The 14236-nt window shown below is 36.3% G+C and overlaps 2 protein-coding genes across 4 annotated transcripts; one reads left to right on the top strand and one right to left on the bottom strand.

Annotated features, from left to right (window-relative positions):
- The first annotated feature begins 456 nt into the window (after nt 1-456).
- LOC132106465 (DNA repair protein RAD51 homolog A) lies at nt 457-4809 on the top strand. Of its 2 annotated transcripts, none has more exons than XM_059512164.1 (10): nt 457-580; nt 1370-1464; nt 1545-1682; nt 1760-1877; nt 1963-2054; nt 2618-2712; nt 2797-2910; nt 2984-3113; nt 4141-4262; nt 4339-4809. In XM_059512164.1, exons 2-10 carry the CDS (start codon nt 1375-1377, stop codon nt 4460-4462), a joined length of 1023 nt encoding a protein of 340 aa, XP_059368147.1. In that variant the 5' UTR covers nt 457-580; nt 1370-1374; the 3' UTR covers nt 4463-4809. The 2 variants fall into 2 exon arrangements, with proteins under 2 accessions (XP_059368147.1, XP_059368148.1); XM_059512165.1 differs by lacking the exon at nt 457-580 and adding an exon at nt 633-677.
- A 55-nt stretch (nt 4810-4864) lies between these two features.
- On the bottom strand, nt 4865-13503 carry rmdn3 (regulator of microtubule dynamics 3). 2 transcript variants are annotated; one of them, XM_059512162.1, is made up of 12 exons: nt 13150-13503; nt 12920-13076; nt 10257-10397; nt 9896-10184; nt 9023-9125; nt 8784-8844; nt 8623-8698; nt 8459-8536; nt 7065-7163; nt 6930-6983; nt 5379-5459; nt 4865-5306 (listed from the first exon to the last, which is right to left on the bottom strand). In XM_059512162.1, exons 1-12 carry the CDS (start codon nt 13286-13288, stop codon nt 5226-5228), a joined length of 1359 nt encoding a protein of 452 aa, XP_059368145.1. In that variant the 5' UTR covers nt 13289-13503; the 3' UTR covers nt 4865-5225. The 2 variants fall into 2 exon arrangements, with proteins under 2 accessions (XP_059368145.1, XP_059368146.1); XM_059512163.1 differs by having other exon boundaries at nt 12920-13073.
- Nucleotides 13504-14236: the final 733 nt, after the last annotated feature.

Genomic DNA, 14236 nt, shown 5'->3' with positions numbered 1-14236 from the left:
GCCAAGTGAAATAAAATTTTCAAAAAAGCTTTAGAGAAGAAATCTCCAAACCCAAATCATTTTGATGACTTGATGAAAAAGGCATGCTCCGCTTTGTCAAAGGCTTTACAAAAATCTAAGAAAAGAATAAATCCATCATCAGTAGCCTACACAAATGACAGTAATCCAATAAGTCTAAAATTCGTCTTATGTTATTTGAAATATGCATTTTCTTTAAGAAGCCAGATTGGGCCTCATCTATAAGGGACATGTAAGTGTTAATCATAACTGATTTTAATCTGATTGCAAAAATCAGGGCAAAAATCTTTGAATCATTGTTTAATAGTGAAATAGGTCTCCAATTGTCTAAAAGCAATGGATATTTTCTTGGTTTTGGAATCAATGTTATCAATCCTTAAGTTAATGTAGGTGGAAGAACTTTATTATAAATACAGATTATGATGTTTATTTTTATTTTTTTACACGGATTGTGAGGTTATGAAAGCGCGATGACGTGATGACGTCGGTGACGTGGCCTGAGTGACGGCGGCACGCGGGAAAGTTAAGACTTGGACTGAGGAGCTGCAGCTGAGTTTAGCGGGTGAGTGACAAAACAATAATCACGATTTTAAAGACTCAATCAACGTAATAATTACACTTCTACATAATTATTTTGACACATTCATATGACTTTTGATGTGAGAACTTGTTTGAGGACTTTACATTGTGTGTGTTTGTGACTATTAGAGATCGTTAGCATGTTTGTGTGTTCTGCGGGTTTTGTAACACATTATCAGACTCATTAATAATATAGTATCCAACATTATTAGCAGTTAACCCGTTAATGATTGTTGTTTTGGTTTAGTTCATTTGCTGATAGTCCTTTTGATTCTTAAAAAAACACTGTGTCCGATTGTAAAACCATGGTATTTTTAATAGTACCATGGTATTCTTAGTAAACTCTGCTAACGTTATATATCAAAATACTGTGGTATTATTACCATCTGATACCGTCAACGTAATGGTTTTTAATGTATTAATATACCTTGGTGTTTCAAATTATACCTTTCTAACTTACATGTCCAGACATGAATAATGTCGTGTTTTGTTCAGCTAACGTTATTTTAATTTAATTGTAAAAACTAATCTAATGATCTCTGGAAATGTCAATAAAACAATAATTGTCAATCTGAGTGTGTGAATCACTGAACTATATTTATATAACTCTGTTTACAGTGTTGTGAATCCTGATTTTTTTTGTTTTCACTAAATGAATTTCGTTTAGACCTAACTTGTACGTTAAGTGTTTGGTTTATATGCCACCCAAATGTTTCCACCAACTTTAAACTGAAATTGTTTAGCTGATAGTGTGTCATGTGTTATGAAACAGTGAGTATGGCTATGAGGAATGCATCCCGGGTGGAGGTGGAGGCAGAAGTTGAAGAGGAAGAACATTTTGGGCCACAACCGGTTTCACGTCTGGAGGTACGACTGCGCTGCAGATAGAAACACAAACACTCTTTCAATGTCTTTTCATGGTGCTGATGTTGTAAACCTGTCTGAAGCAATGTGGCATCAGCAGCAGCGACATTAAAAAGCTGGAAGAAGGTGGTTTTCACACCGTGGAGGCCGTAGCGTATGCGCCCAAGAAAGAGCTGCTGAACATCAAAGGAATCAGCGAAGCCAAAGCTGATAAGATCCTGGTGAGACCTTGGTCCCCATTGCGATCACTGATTCTGTGTTGGTGATGTGAGCAAACTTCAAATTATTTTAATAACAGACGGAGGCGGCGAAGATGGTTCCCATGGGCTTCACCACAGCGACCGAGTTCCATCAGCGCAGAGCTGAAATCATCCAGATCTCCACGGGATCCAAAGAGCTTGATAAACTCCTTCAGGGTGCGACACTGAACTGTCTGTTAGATAACTTTGTGCTTTATGCTTTAATCACCTGACTGAATCTTTGGCTGTCTGTGTTGTGCAGGAGGAATCGAGACGGGATCCATAACCGAGATGTTCGGCGAGTTTCGCACAGGAAAGACGCAGCTGTGTCACACACTGGCCGTTACCTGCCAGGTACAAAAAAAAAAGAATATATATATATATATATAATTTTTTTTGGTGTTTTTTTTTTATTCGGCACATTAAATTGATCCTAAGTGACAATACAGAGGATTATAATGCTACCAAAGATTTATTTTTCAGTAAAATGCTGTTTTGAATGTTCTAAAAATAATCAGAAATGTTTCTTATGCAGCAGATCATCATTTTAGAATGATTTCTGAACGATCATTTGAGACTTAAGACTGGAGTAATGAAACTGAAAATCCAGCTTTGCAACACATTTGAAAATCCATTTAAAGTATTCAAATATAAAATAGTTATTTTAAATTGTACTAATATTTCACAATATTACTGTTTTTACTGTGTTTTGGTAGCATAAACAGGGTAGCAGCTTTGGTGAACAAAAGAGAATTTAAAAACATATAAAATGACTTTTTATAAAATAAACAAAATAAAATCTTTTATATCATTAGTTCTATTTCAGTTTGACTATTTACTAGAATGAAGCAGCCCTAAATTTATTTGATTATCCATAAATCATATTAAAGTGTTAAAATATAATCTTTGCATTTTAGCTGCCCATAGATCAGGGCGGTGGAGAAGGCAAAGCCATGTACATCGACACCGAAGGAACCTTCCGTCCAGAGAGACTGCTGGCTGTAGCTGAGAGGTCAGAGTCACTGTAGAGACGCATGGTTTTTTTTATCTGTTGGGTGCTCAACACCAGAGATGATCCGTGTGTTTTCTGTGTCAGGTACGGGCTGGTGGGCAGTGATGTGCTGGATAACGTGGCGTATGCCAGAGCCTTCAACACGGACCATCAAACACAGCTGCTGTATCAGGCCTCCGCTATGATGACAGAGTCCAGGTAACACACACATCCAGTCAGAAACTGACTCCATTAGCTCCATGTGTTAAAAATATCCCCCATCTCTGTCCAGATACGCTCTGCTGATAGTAGACAGCGCTACTGCACTGTACAGGACAGATTACTCCGGCCGGGGAGAGCTGTCCGCCCGGCAGGGCCATCTGGGGCGGTTTCTACGCATGCTGCTCCGTCTCGCTGACGAGGTAAAGATGAGAGATCACACACATGCTGTTTTATGATCAGAACCGTTCAGAAGTTTACAGATTCCTTGCAGAATCTAGATGATTGTTGTTAAAAACTTATTCAATGTGAAATATTATGAAATATATTAATACAAATAATATTCTGAAGATGCACAACATATTTACATATAGTCCCCACAAGACAAAAAAATGCAACTGAATTTTCTAAAACGTAATAAAAGCTGGCCTTCATGTTGTGTATTTAGGCAGCATTGGTTTCTCCCATTTGCAAACCATTAAATGTAGTCAATGTATATAGTATTTACATTTTTATGTTTAATAAATTAAAAGATTTTCTCACATGCTGTACTACTTTCTGGTCAATGATATTTAAGGTAAACTAAAAATAAATTTGCTTTAGGAACCAGCTCTTGCTGATTAAAAGAAAAATGCTTTTATTTTTTGCGAATAACAGAGGTGGGATTGTTTTGTGGTTTAAGAAAATATAACCCTGTATGTTTTGTGAATCTTAATTGAGTTGAATAATGACACTGTTGTCATTGTAGAGCTGCTTTATAGTAGAATTGAATGCTAGAATTGAACATTACTGTTATTTTCCCGTTTATTACTGTAAAGCTTTTTGTATTTTGTAAAGCATGTGGCTTGTATAAAGCAATATATGCGACTTATGTCATACAGGTGCATCTCAAAAAATGAGAATATCGTGTTTTTATTTATTTATTTTTTTAGTAACTTCAAAAAATATAACTTTCATATATTCTATATTCAATACATGTATATTAAAACACAATACATGTAAAGTTTTTTTTTATTTTGATGATTAGATTTCACAGCTTATGAAAGTCAAAAATCCAGTATCTCAAAATATTAGAATATTTACATTTGTTTTATTAAATGGCAATCCCTACATACCTTTTTGAATTTATTATTTTTTTTTTAAGAAAAATTTGACGATATTCAGTTATTTGAGATGCACCTGTATAAGATATGAGCTCATGGAAATATATTTTTTTAATCTGGTTTGTAGTTTGGTGTGGCCGTTGTCATCACTAACCAGGTGGTGGCACAGGTGGACGGAGCGGCCATGTTTTCAGCAGATCCCAAGAAGCCGATTGGAGGAAATATTCTAGCACACGCCTCGACTACTCGGTAAAACTTGATGATCATGGTTGCTGACTGAAATGCTACAGATGAACAATATTTCAATTCTCCGTCTCTCTTGTAGATTATACCTGCGAAAGGGTCGAGGAGAGACACGGATATGCAAGATCTATGACTCTCCATGTTTGCCCGAGGCAGAGGCAATGTTTGCCATTAATGCTGATGGAGTGGGTGACGCTAAAGACTGAAATGATACCGAACAGACCACCTGAGTATGAGATCTGAGACCATCTGCCAGAGAAAAGACTCCTGTGAAATGTGGATGTGTAATGTCTCGAATTAATCGAAACGATTTTGGAAAGCGAGTGAATCCTTCTGAGTGAAATTCATGGTTTATTTACATGTATGAAGATTGATGGATCTGAATGATCTGAGCTGGTGTAATTATTTGCTCTTTACTGTAATGTCAGCCTCCTCTATACTATTTGTTATATATTTATCTTTTGAAATATCTGTCGGTTTTGTTTGGAATTAACCTTTTTCTTGTACAGAAACTAGTCAGAATTAAAGTGTTTTATCTGTTAAACTAATTAAAGTGCATTGTTTTTATGATGCCATCAGTTAAAACCATTGAAAAAAACAGCAAAATATAAGATAATTGTGCCATTTTATTGTCATATTTCAGGAATTCACATCATGTCAAAACGAAATCAAACAGTCATTTTATAATTATCTAAACAATTAAATGCTTAATTTCACAGCATGTTTAAATATAAAAACTAGGAATGATTTTTAAATCATAATCCAAGTTACCTTCATCTTTTGTAAGGAATAAAATTAAGTGTTTTGTGAATAAAATATGAGAAAAATAGAACATTTTAATATACATTTTTTGAGACTGCTAGAAATATATTTTAACAATACACATCTGCAAACAACATTAAATAAATAGAGCACATACTAGGTAAAACAAAAATATTAGATGACAGTTAGCATTAGGCCCCACCCTAATTATTCAAACTGATTAGATTGGTCAGTTGTGCTGTCAATCAAAGCCTTCAGCTCCTCCTGTAAAGCTGCGCTATTCGAATCCTGAAGAAACAAAACCATTAAATTTAAACACAAAACTTAAAATCGGCAATGAACTATGAAGAGCACGTTTACCTCTTCTGCTCCTGCTGGTGTGCTCAGAGCTAACTGGACCCAATTTCTGGCCTCTGACATGTTTCCTAGCTCCTTATGACACTGGAAACAAAGGGATATACAATGTATCGGTTTCCAATACGAAGTTTTAAAAGGGGCAGAATTATCATTTTTGTGTAAACAGTTCCTTAAGGAAACATACAACAGGCAAAACCATTGTTTTGTTTATTTCTGAGACTTTGGAGCCCCCTACAGTTAAGTGAGAGGAAAACGCTGTCGTAAATATTACAGCTCTACACCATAGACTGTATAAAAAGCATAGACAGTAAAAGAAATGGACACAGCGTCCCCATTGGATTCAACGGAGACAAGTGAAGTCAATTAGAAGTACGCACTTCCTGGGGGTCGAGCGTACTGCGCAGACTCAAACTGAGCTTGATGACGTAGATGTCACGTGAGCAACCTGTCTGGCAATTGCAAGTCTTCTAATCGCTGTGCCAAGATAAATCTGAATCTCCCACCCAAATGTGCAGACGTTGTTGAATAATTTTGTCCCATTGCTTTTATGGGCTTCTCCCTTGACTTTATGCCTCCATGTCCCCCCGATAGCCTCATAGACAGTAAAAGATTGTCTGCGAGCTTCTCCTGTCCATACGGTAATTTCTCTACTGTGCGACAGAGAGTCGCAGGTTATGACGCAATCGTTAGCCTGCTTCTACGGGATCATAACGTACGATACAAAGTAATGGGGCCTTTTATACATTTTCGTGTTTCTTTAGAAATAATGAATGGACAAATGGAGTCTTTAAATGCCTCAGATGTAAAGTTATTAAATGTCAAAGTGACGGAAAAATTAATGGGAGTCAATGGAATGCTAACAGCAGGTGGGGGTCCGCTAACCAATGGCGGTGCCCAGGGGTGCTTCAATAAAATATGATAAAAACATCAAACTGCCCCCTGATATAAACAAAAATTTGTTGCTGCCATAAAGCAATTCGCCCAGATGTTTAGGATACAGAAGCAGCTCGTCTCACTAACAGTCAGTGTGACATCATCCTGAAACTGATATTTTAGGGTTAAAAAAAAAACCTTACATACAGTTGTTTCTTGAAAATGAGTCAGAAATCTCATCTTCATAACACCTTCATACATTTGTTTTGTTCCAATCTATGTTTGTTTATATGTCATTTGCCTTATTTTAATAACATTTGATTCCGAAAAACATTGTTAAATGTAATTTTGTTGACAGGTGTTGACCGGTATGGAGTGATAAAATACATATCCAAAACCCCTTCAATATTCTAACGAAATGCAACTAATTTTAAACCGGACTTACTCCAAAGTTTAGATTTATGATCTAGAAATGTATACAAATGGGTGTGAATTAAATTAGATAATGCATTATTTACATATAAAAAACAAACAACCTCATATCAAATAATTTTCTTAATATACTGTTTTTAATCGACGGAAATTGTGACATCTATTAGGTAAAAAATTAATATTACCCTCTTCGCTTGTAGTACCTGTCTTGGTTTAACAGAATAAACCCATCATAGACAATACACTTACCTTGGCGATATAAAGGCGAACTGTTTTGGAGAAGCCTGGATTTAACTCCTCTGCCTAGAGATCAGAAAATCAGACACATCATGAATGTAATGAATATCCTCAGTTGTTGAAGCTGTATATAAGACTCGTCTTTACCTTGAGGAAGTTCTCCAGAGCTTCATTCACGGAGGATGTGGGAGGAGTTTTATAAAGCGTGGCAGCAGTTTTCCTCTCCAACCAACCCAGAGCGCTCACCTACAACACACACACAGACATCTGCATCTCACTAATGTTAACTTTTTTTTTTCACGTTAGATCCCAAAATCAGTGGGGGTTTTTAAATGATTTTTTTCTGTGGTTAACAAAAGCTTAAAAGATATATTTTCCTGTTTTTTTCTGAAATTACATTAGTTACACTAACTTGTGATTTTTTTTTTTTTTTTTTTTTTTTTTTAAGGCAGTTGCTAACAAGTGTCTAAATGGGACTTAAGAGGTTTTTGATGACACTAAACATCATCACACTGAACAGGTAAACTCATCTGCAAAACTCATCATAGGCTCTGTGATTGTTCATATTGTCACAAAATGTAATCTTTATCATTTGCCTAGCTTTAATCTGCTAAAGGGGACTAGAAGACATGGATATATTAAGATACTATAAACATGAACATTCTGATTTTCTGTAAAGCTGCTTTAACCCTGCTTCTTATTTGCAGATCAATAATGAGAGAATTATTTTTTATTACTTCAGTTAAATGAATGTACTATATATTAGTTAAATAATGTTTTTATTTTTATTTTTACATTTTGTATGTTTATGGGATTTTATAGTACTAAATTATATTTATGGAGTATTTATAGTTAATTTGTACATGTTGTACCACTTTTTGATCATAGATTTAATTTCCAAGTTAAACTGTTTGATCTATTTTTAAAGAAGGAACTGGGTAGATAATTGCTTAAGTGAGTTATAGAAGTTTACATTTTCCAATTTTATATGAAAAGCAATTTTTCTGAAACACATTTTATTATGAAAGATAAATTCAAAGCCATAAATCTAAACAAGTCTGAGATTAATATCTCAATAGGATTTTATTTAGGCGCAGTACCAAACGTTTCCACTATGAAATTGTTTCCCATTCATTTCCAATGCAGACACTTTTGGACTATTTTTTCAGGGCCATTTAACCATTTTGAATTTTGTTTTCACATAGCAAATGCCAAAACCAGTACAAAGTTTTGTACCATTCCGATGAAGTAAACCATTCTAAAAATAAAAAGTACATTTTTGTTGGTTAAAAATGGCAGTAGTGCATTAGAATGTTAAAACAATGTGTATTGTGACAAGCTCTTGCAGATAAAATTCCATTGACTTTATTAGTGCTTTAAGTGGTGTTCAGTTATCTTAATGAACAAAACACTTTTGCTAGTAACAGAGCTTTTTTTCTGCAATAATCCAAAATCCTATTGACTTTTTGTCCAGGGAGGATTAACAAACACTATGAATTATTCCAGAGACTGCTGGCTTTGTTTTAGCAGCCAGATCTGACCTCTAAACACCAGCGGCCGAGCAGATAGAAACAGATGGGATCATCATCACGTAGAGCCAAAGCTCGGTCCAAATGCTCCTGTCGGTACATCCAGAACAAACACAGTCATTAAACACACGACTCATGTTCATCTGCAACACTGACATAAAGCCTCAAAGGCTCACCTTCAGTACGCGACCGCTTTTCAGTTTTCCGTGAATGCTCTCGTACTGTGAAGACACGCTCGCGAGGATGGCAAACCTGAGAGTGCAGACATATTACCAACTGCAGACATTAAACCTCCTCTCTTACAGTAAAGATGAATATGTGTGTGGTGTTTTCATACCACTTGTGACAATCAGCGCTCAGTCCATTCCTTGTCAGCGCTGCCTCTGCCTCATAATGACCTTCAGTATCAAAAGGTCAAAGGTCAGTGCAGGTATAGTACAGTATAAGCTGTGTCCTAGTCCTTATGGAGTGTGTAATGCTCCTTCAAGACTTAGCAGGGAATGTTTCCTAGCCGTTGCAGTGTTTTTCTCAAAGCCTGATGTTAGGAAGTGTGTTATTTATGTGATATCTCCTCACCTTGCTCAGCGTAGTTTCTCTTTTCTTCTCTGTTGTCCGCCGTCTCACACATGTCACTGCAGGCACGGGCCAGTCGCCACATAAACTCCACGTTATCAGCATACTGACCACACATACACAAAGAAATGCTACGTTATTATAGTTCTTATGATTTACCTTTACTTTGAATTCTGTATCTATTTGTGGTCTTGTAAAATGCATGTCACTTGCTTCAAGAATTTCACTCTTATTGTTATTATTACTTATTGTTTTTAATTTTACATTTATAAATTAAATACTAAATAAAAATACAAATTACATTAATTAAATTATATCAAATCAATAACTAAAAACTTAATGTTTAAGTATAATAAAATATACACAATGATTCAAAGGTTTGGGGCTGATAAGATTTTTTTTTCACCAGGGTTGTGTTTTTTTTATTTTTTATTCAAATACAGTAAAGAACATTTGCAATATTGCAAGTTAAAATAACAGTTTTCTATTTAAATATATTATAAAAATGTAATTCCTCTGATCAAAGCTGAATTTTCAGCATCATTACTCCAGTGCTGTCACAATACGGTAATTTGCTGCTCGAGAAGCATTTCTTTGTATTATCAATGTTGAAAACAGTTGTGCTTTTTAATATTTTTAACAACTAGAAAGTTAACAAGAACGGTATTTATTTGAGATAGAAATATTTTTAAAAGTGCAACTGCATTTACTGTCACTTTTAATCAATTGTATGCATCCTTGCTGAATAAAAGTTAGTGAAAAAGCAAAACAACCATATTACAGTAATGCTATTACACTGAATATTATCAGAAAATGTGCGATTTGAAAAAAAAAACATTTCATATATATCTCTTCAGTTATCATTAAATATCTCACCAGAGGTCTGTTCTCCATCAGCAGCTGGAAGCCCTCTGCCTTTTTCCCAGAATCCCCTGCATGCAGCAGATCACACTGGGCGAGCAGGAGGGTGAGTTCAGGGCTGGTAATGTCCGCTAAACAGTCCACCATCAGCCTGGCATCTTCATCATCCTCTTCCTCGTCCTGTCTCAGCGTGAGCACCGTGGCGCAGCTCTCCTCCTCAGAATCCCCCCCTTCATCCTCTCCATCTTTATCCGTCTCTCTGTCTGTGTAGTCGGACTCGGCGTTGGAATAGGCCGTGGAGTACCTGTGAAGAGCTCATCTGCTGAAACGAACACTGCCTCGAGAGCTACACAGCATCCTGGCAGACGAGACTTACCCGACCTCGCTGTCGTCACAGAGGCTGGCGACCCCGGCGCTGGCGTTGAAGTAAATGGAGCTGGAGCTCATGGATTCAGAGCGTTCCCTCGGCATGAACATGCGCCGCCGCCGCGATCTCTGACTCTCCTCCACAGTCTTCCTGGAAGGAGAGAGACAACTGAAGCAGATGAGATGAAGAACACTCAGAGGAGTCAGAAGAGAGACTGAGGTGACAGAGATGCCCAGGTAAGATGATGAAGAGGTCTGGGTAAGAAGAGAGATAATATACTCTGTACTTTGTACTTGTGACTATGGACCACAAAACCAGTCAAAAGGGTCAATTTCTTGAGATTAAGATTTATAAATCATATGTAAGTCGAATAAATAAGCTTTCCATTGATGTATAGTTTGTTAGGATCTGAAAATATTTGGCTGCGATACAACTATTTGAAAATCTGGAATTTGAGGGTGCAAAAATATCTAAATACTGAAAAAAATCACCTTTGAAGTTGTCCAAATGAAGTTCTTAACAATGCATATTACTAATCAAAAATTAAGTTTTTATATATTTACAGAAGGAAATTTACAAAATATCTTCATGGAACATTATCTTTACTTAATATTCTAATGATTTTTGGCATAAAAGAAAAAATCTATCATTTTGACCCATACAATGTTTTTTTGGCTATTGCTAAAAATATACTCCAGCAACTTAAGACTTTAAGGTTTTGTGCTCCAGGGTCACATATTTATTTTCCCCTTCATTTTATGTATCTCTTATTCAATTAACTATATCTGTTATCTATTTTAATAATAAATGTTCCATATATGTTTTATAAACGCTTAACAATCATACCAATAAAGCTTTGACTATGACATTTTGGGAATTTAAAATTTATATTAAGCTACAACATTTCATTTTAATTTGTCTAGTCATTAATAGGCTATAATATTAAGAATAATTATAAAGATGTAACTAGTGTTGTTTACTTAAAGGGTAACTAAACCCCTGGTCAGCCTGACTCCACCCACTGGCAATATTTGAAAAATGCTGAAAAGTGGGCAGAGCACAGCGGAGATAGAGGGGACGAACCGAGGGCGGGGCTGAGTGGGTGGGGCGTGAACCTGAGAACCGCAGTGATGGATTAATTGACAGCTGCTGTCAGAGTCGCTAAAATGGAGAGTGACGCAAGTAGCTTTACAACAGAGCGTTCATTTGAAGTAGAGGACTTTACTCCCCCACCTTCACCTGCAGTGGAGGATGTCGAGGTGTCTGTGGACACAGGGCCAGGGCCTGAGCCATATCAATTCAAGCCGCTGGGTCTACGGTCTTAACTCCAGCATCGCGATCGGCACTGCGTCGCTTTTCAGCGTGAGCTGTGTGGAGAAGCCCATTTCCACCTCCATTGTGTTGGAGAAGCAATCCCGGGTAAAATGCAGTTTGCACACTCCAGCTGTAGGGGGAACTCGCGGTCTTCCAGGCCAAGTGCATGCAACCACTGGGGCCTAATTTTCAAGTCTGGTGGAAAACTATGCAGTCCAGCAGTGCTGTAGCAACCAGCAACACTACTCATACGTACCATCCTGACCACTGTACTAAATACAGATAAATCTACGCCAACTTGAAGCTATCCTAACTGATGCAATACTATGCTACTAACTAACTATGCTTCTAACAATACTAACGTTACACTAACAACTATGCTAATTAACTACATAGGCTGCACGAAATAATCTAAATAACTATAAAAATGCTATGCTAAATAGATGCTAAAATACTCTATCCTGATCATTTTCAATACTTGCAATTCCAACTCCTGACTCTCTACAGTGATTTTGATGGGACAAAATAGTTTTATACTACCAAGGGCATGGTAACTCGTACCAAGGGGTGTGGTGAGCTGGAAACTGCTTACGCAAACATCCAATAGGAAAAATCATCTACAGTAGCCACCGTTCAACCTGAAGAGGGTAGCACTCAGACGTTTTTACACCATATATCGTAGAATTAAAACACTTTATGCGTAAATGTCAAAAAAGTTACTCAAATCAATAACCAGCACTAATAAAGCCCCATTCTTACAGATCATTAACAAAAAAAAGTTGGTTTAGGGTTTAGTAAGGGCTTTAAGGTAAAGAGATACATGAAATTAAGATAATAAAAAATATATATATAATAACATAATCAGACCTGGGTAGATTACTTACAAATTGAAATCTGTTACTGATGATAGCTAGTAACGTAATCCATTATTTTACACATTTTAAGTGATAAGGTAATACAAACATCATCAAAGTAGTCCATGTGACATCTGACATTAATTCTAACTGACCCTTTGATGTCACATGGACTACTTTATGTTTTTCTTACCTTTCTGGACATGGACAGTATACCGTACACACATTTTCAATGGAGGGACAGAAAGCTCTCGGACTAAATCTAAAATATCTTAAACTGTGTTCCGAAGATGAACGGAGGTCTTACAGGTTTGGAACGACATGAGGGTGAGTCATTAATGACCTCATTTTCATTTTTGGGTGAACAAACCCTTTAATATTCTGATAACCCCAGGTTGCTATGGACACGCAAGTTTCTTCACATATCGCATAGCCACTACACATGACGACGTTCCCACAAGTTAATATGTCCCTATTCGAGATGACAAGGAGAAGTTGACCCACTTGACATCTTCAGCGATGGTGGAGCTGATGTCCCTCAGACCGTCCCGCAGCTCTGCGATCTCACTCCTCAGACCTGACACGCTCTTCATCACCTCGTCCAGAGTCTTCCTCAGCTCCACCTGCTGCTCAGGAGACAAACCGCTCACAGCAGCGTCTACTGAACACACACACATCAGAGTCACACACACGTTAAACAGATTATGTAGGCAGTGATGTGTTTAGGTTCATACCGATTTTGTTGTGCAGCAGCAGGCGGCGGCGGTTTCTTCTCCTAAGAGCTTCTTGAATGATCAATAACGCGATCAGGCCGGTGCTGATCGTCACACCGACACCGAGACCAATCACCGCGTTCCTGCCGAGCCAGCTCATCTTTTACCGCCTGTAAAATCCCCTTGAATCCTCCGCTACCAGTACATGCGTTTCTTTTGAGCGGATCTAACTCGCCGTCGTGTTACTCCTCTTTATTCTCATGATTTAGAGATGTAAACACAGCTTCGACTCATCCTCTCACTCTCGATCATATATTTATAGACTAATTTCAATTTTCATCAAACTCACGCCGTTTGACAGCTTCTGTCATGAGTGTTTGTCATAGACTCATAGGTGTTTGTGTGAGAGAGCGCGTGTGTGTCTGTGCGCGTGCATTAGCGCACCCTGGCGGACTGGAGGAGTGACGCTGTGATCGATACGTGAAACCCTTTTTCATATTAGAAACTATAAATAACATTTAAATTATACAAAGCGATATATTATTTAAAAATAAAATAATACACAAAATCAAAATACACATAAAAAAGAAAAGAAAAAATAGGTAGACTTAAAAAAATATTCACTGACGCGAAATATTTAAAAACAGTTTAAAACGTGCTATTTTTGTATCCATGTTGATAAAAAAAATAATAAACACGTTTTAATACCATTTTCTATATGAAAGATTTAGTTAATGACTCAATTGATATGTAAAAATTGGATAAAAGCGTCTGCTAAATGCATAAATTTAATGTAAATTTAATTTAATTTTAAATTTAATTAAATTTAAATTTAATTAGTCTAATCATCAAGAAAATAAATTAATAATAATCAAATCATAATAATCAAAAATATATATATTATCATTTAATAATGCAATGATCTATTATTATTCATGATATACTTCATTCTTGTTTATTATCAAACAATAAAAAACATGCTTATTTAGTTTTATTTATATAAAAAATAGCAATTTAAAAGAGGGGTATTTTAAAACACGTTTTAATTAAAAACTATTGTACATTTTGGGCAATCATGTATTTGTTTTTAATAATAAAATTAAACCTT

Source organism: Carassius carassius, chromosome 27, assembly GCF_963082965.1.
Source record: "Carassius carassius chromosome 27, fCarCar2.1, whole genome shotgun sequence".
In the NCBI taxonomy this organism is placed as follows: domain Eukaryota; kingdom Metazoa; phylum Chordata; class Actinopteri; order Cypriniformes; family Cyprinidae; genus Carassius; species Carassius carassius.
This window is presented reverse-complemented; position numbering and strand designations above follow the sequence as displayed.

Bases quoted from the DNA above. Each gene is read 5' to 3' on its own strand.
- LOC132106465 (XM_059512164.1), top strand. From the start codon at position 1,375: ATGGCTATGAGGAATGCATCCCGGGTGGAGGTGGAGGCAGAAGTTGAA. The intron at 2,713-2,796 runs GTCAGAGTCACT...TTTCTGTGTCAG, and splicing joins CTGCTGGCTGTAGCTGAGAG to GTACGGGCTGGTGGGCAGTG. The intron at 2,911-2,983 runs GTAACACACACA...ATCTCTGTCCAG, and splicing joins GCTATGATGACAGAGTCCAG to ATACGCTCTGCTGATAGTAG.
- rmdn3 (XM_059512162.1), bottom strand. From the start codon at position 13,288: ATGAGCTGGCTCGGCAGGAACGCGGTGATTGGTCTCGGTGTCGGTGTG. The intron at 10,398-12,919 runs GTGGGTCAACTT...CTCTCCTTCCAG, and splicing joins ACCATCGCTGAAGATGTCAA to GAAGACTGTGGAGGAGAGTC. The intron at 5,307-5,378 runs GTAAACGTGCTC...TTGTTTCTTCAG, and splicing joins CACCAGCAGGAGCAGAAGAG to GATTCGAATAGCGCAGCTTT.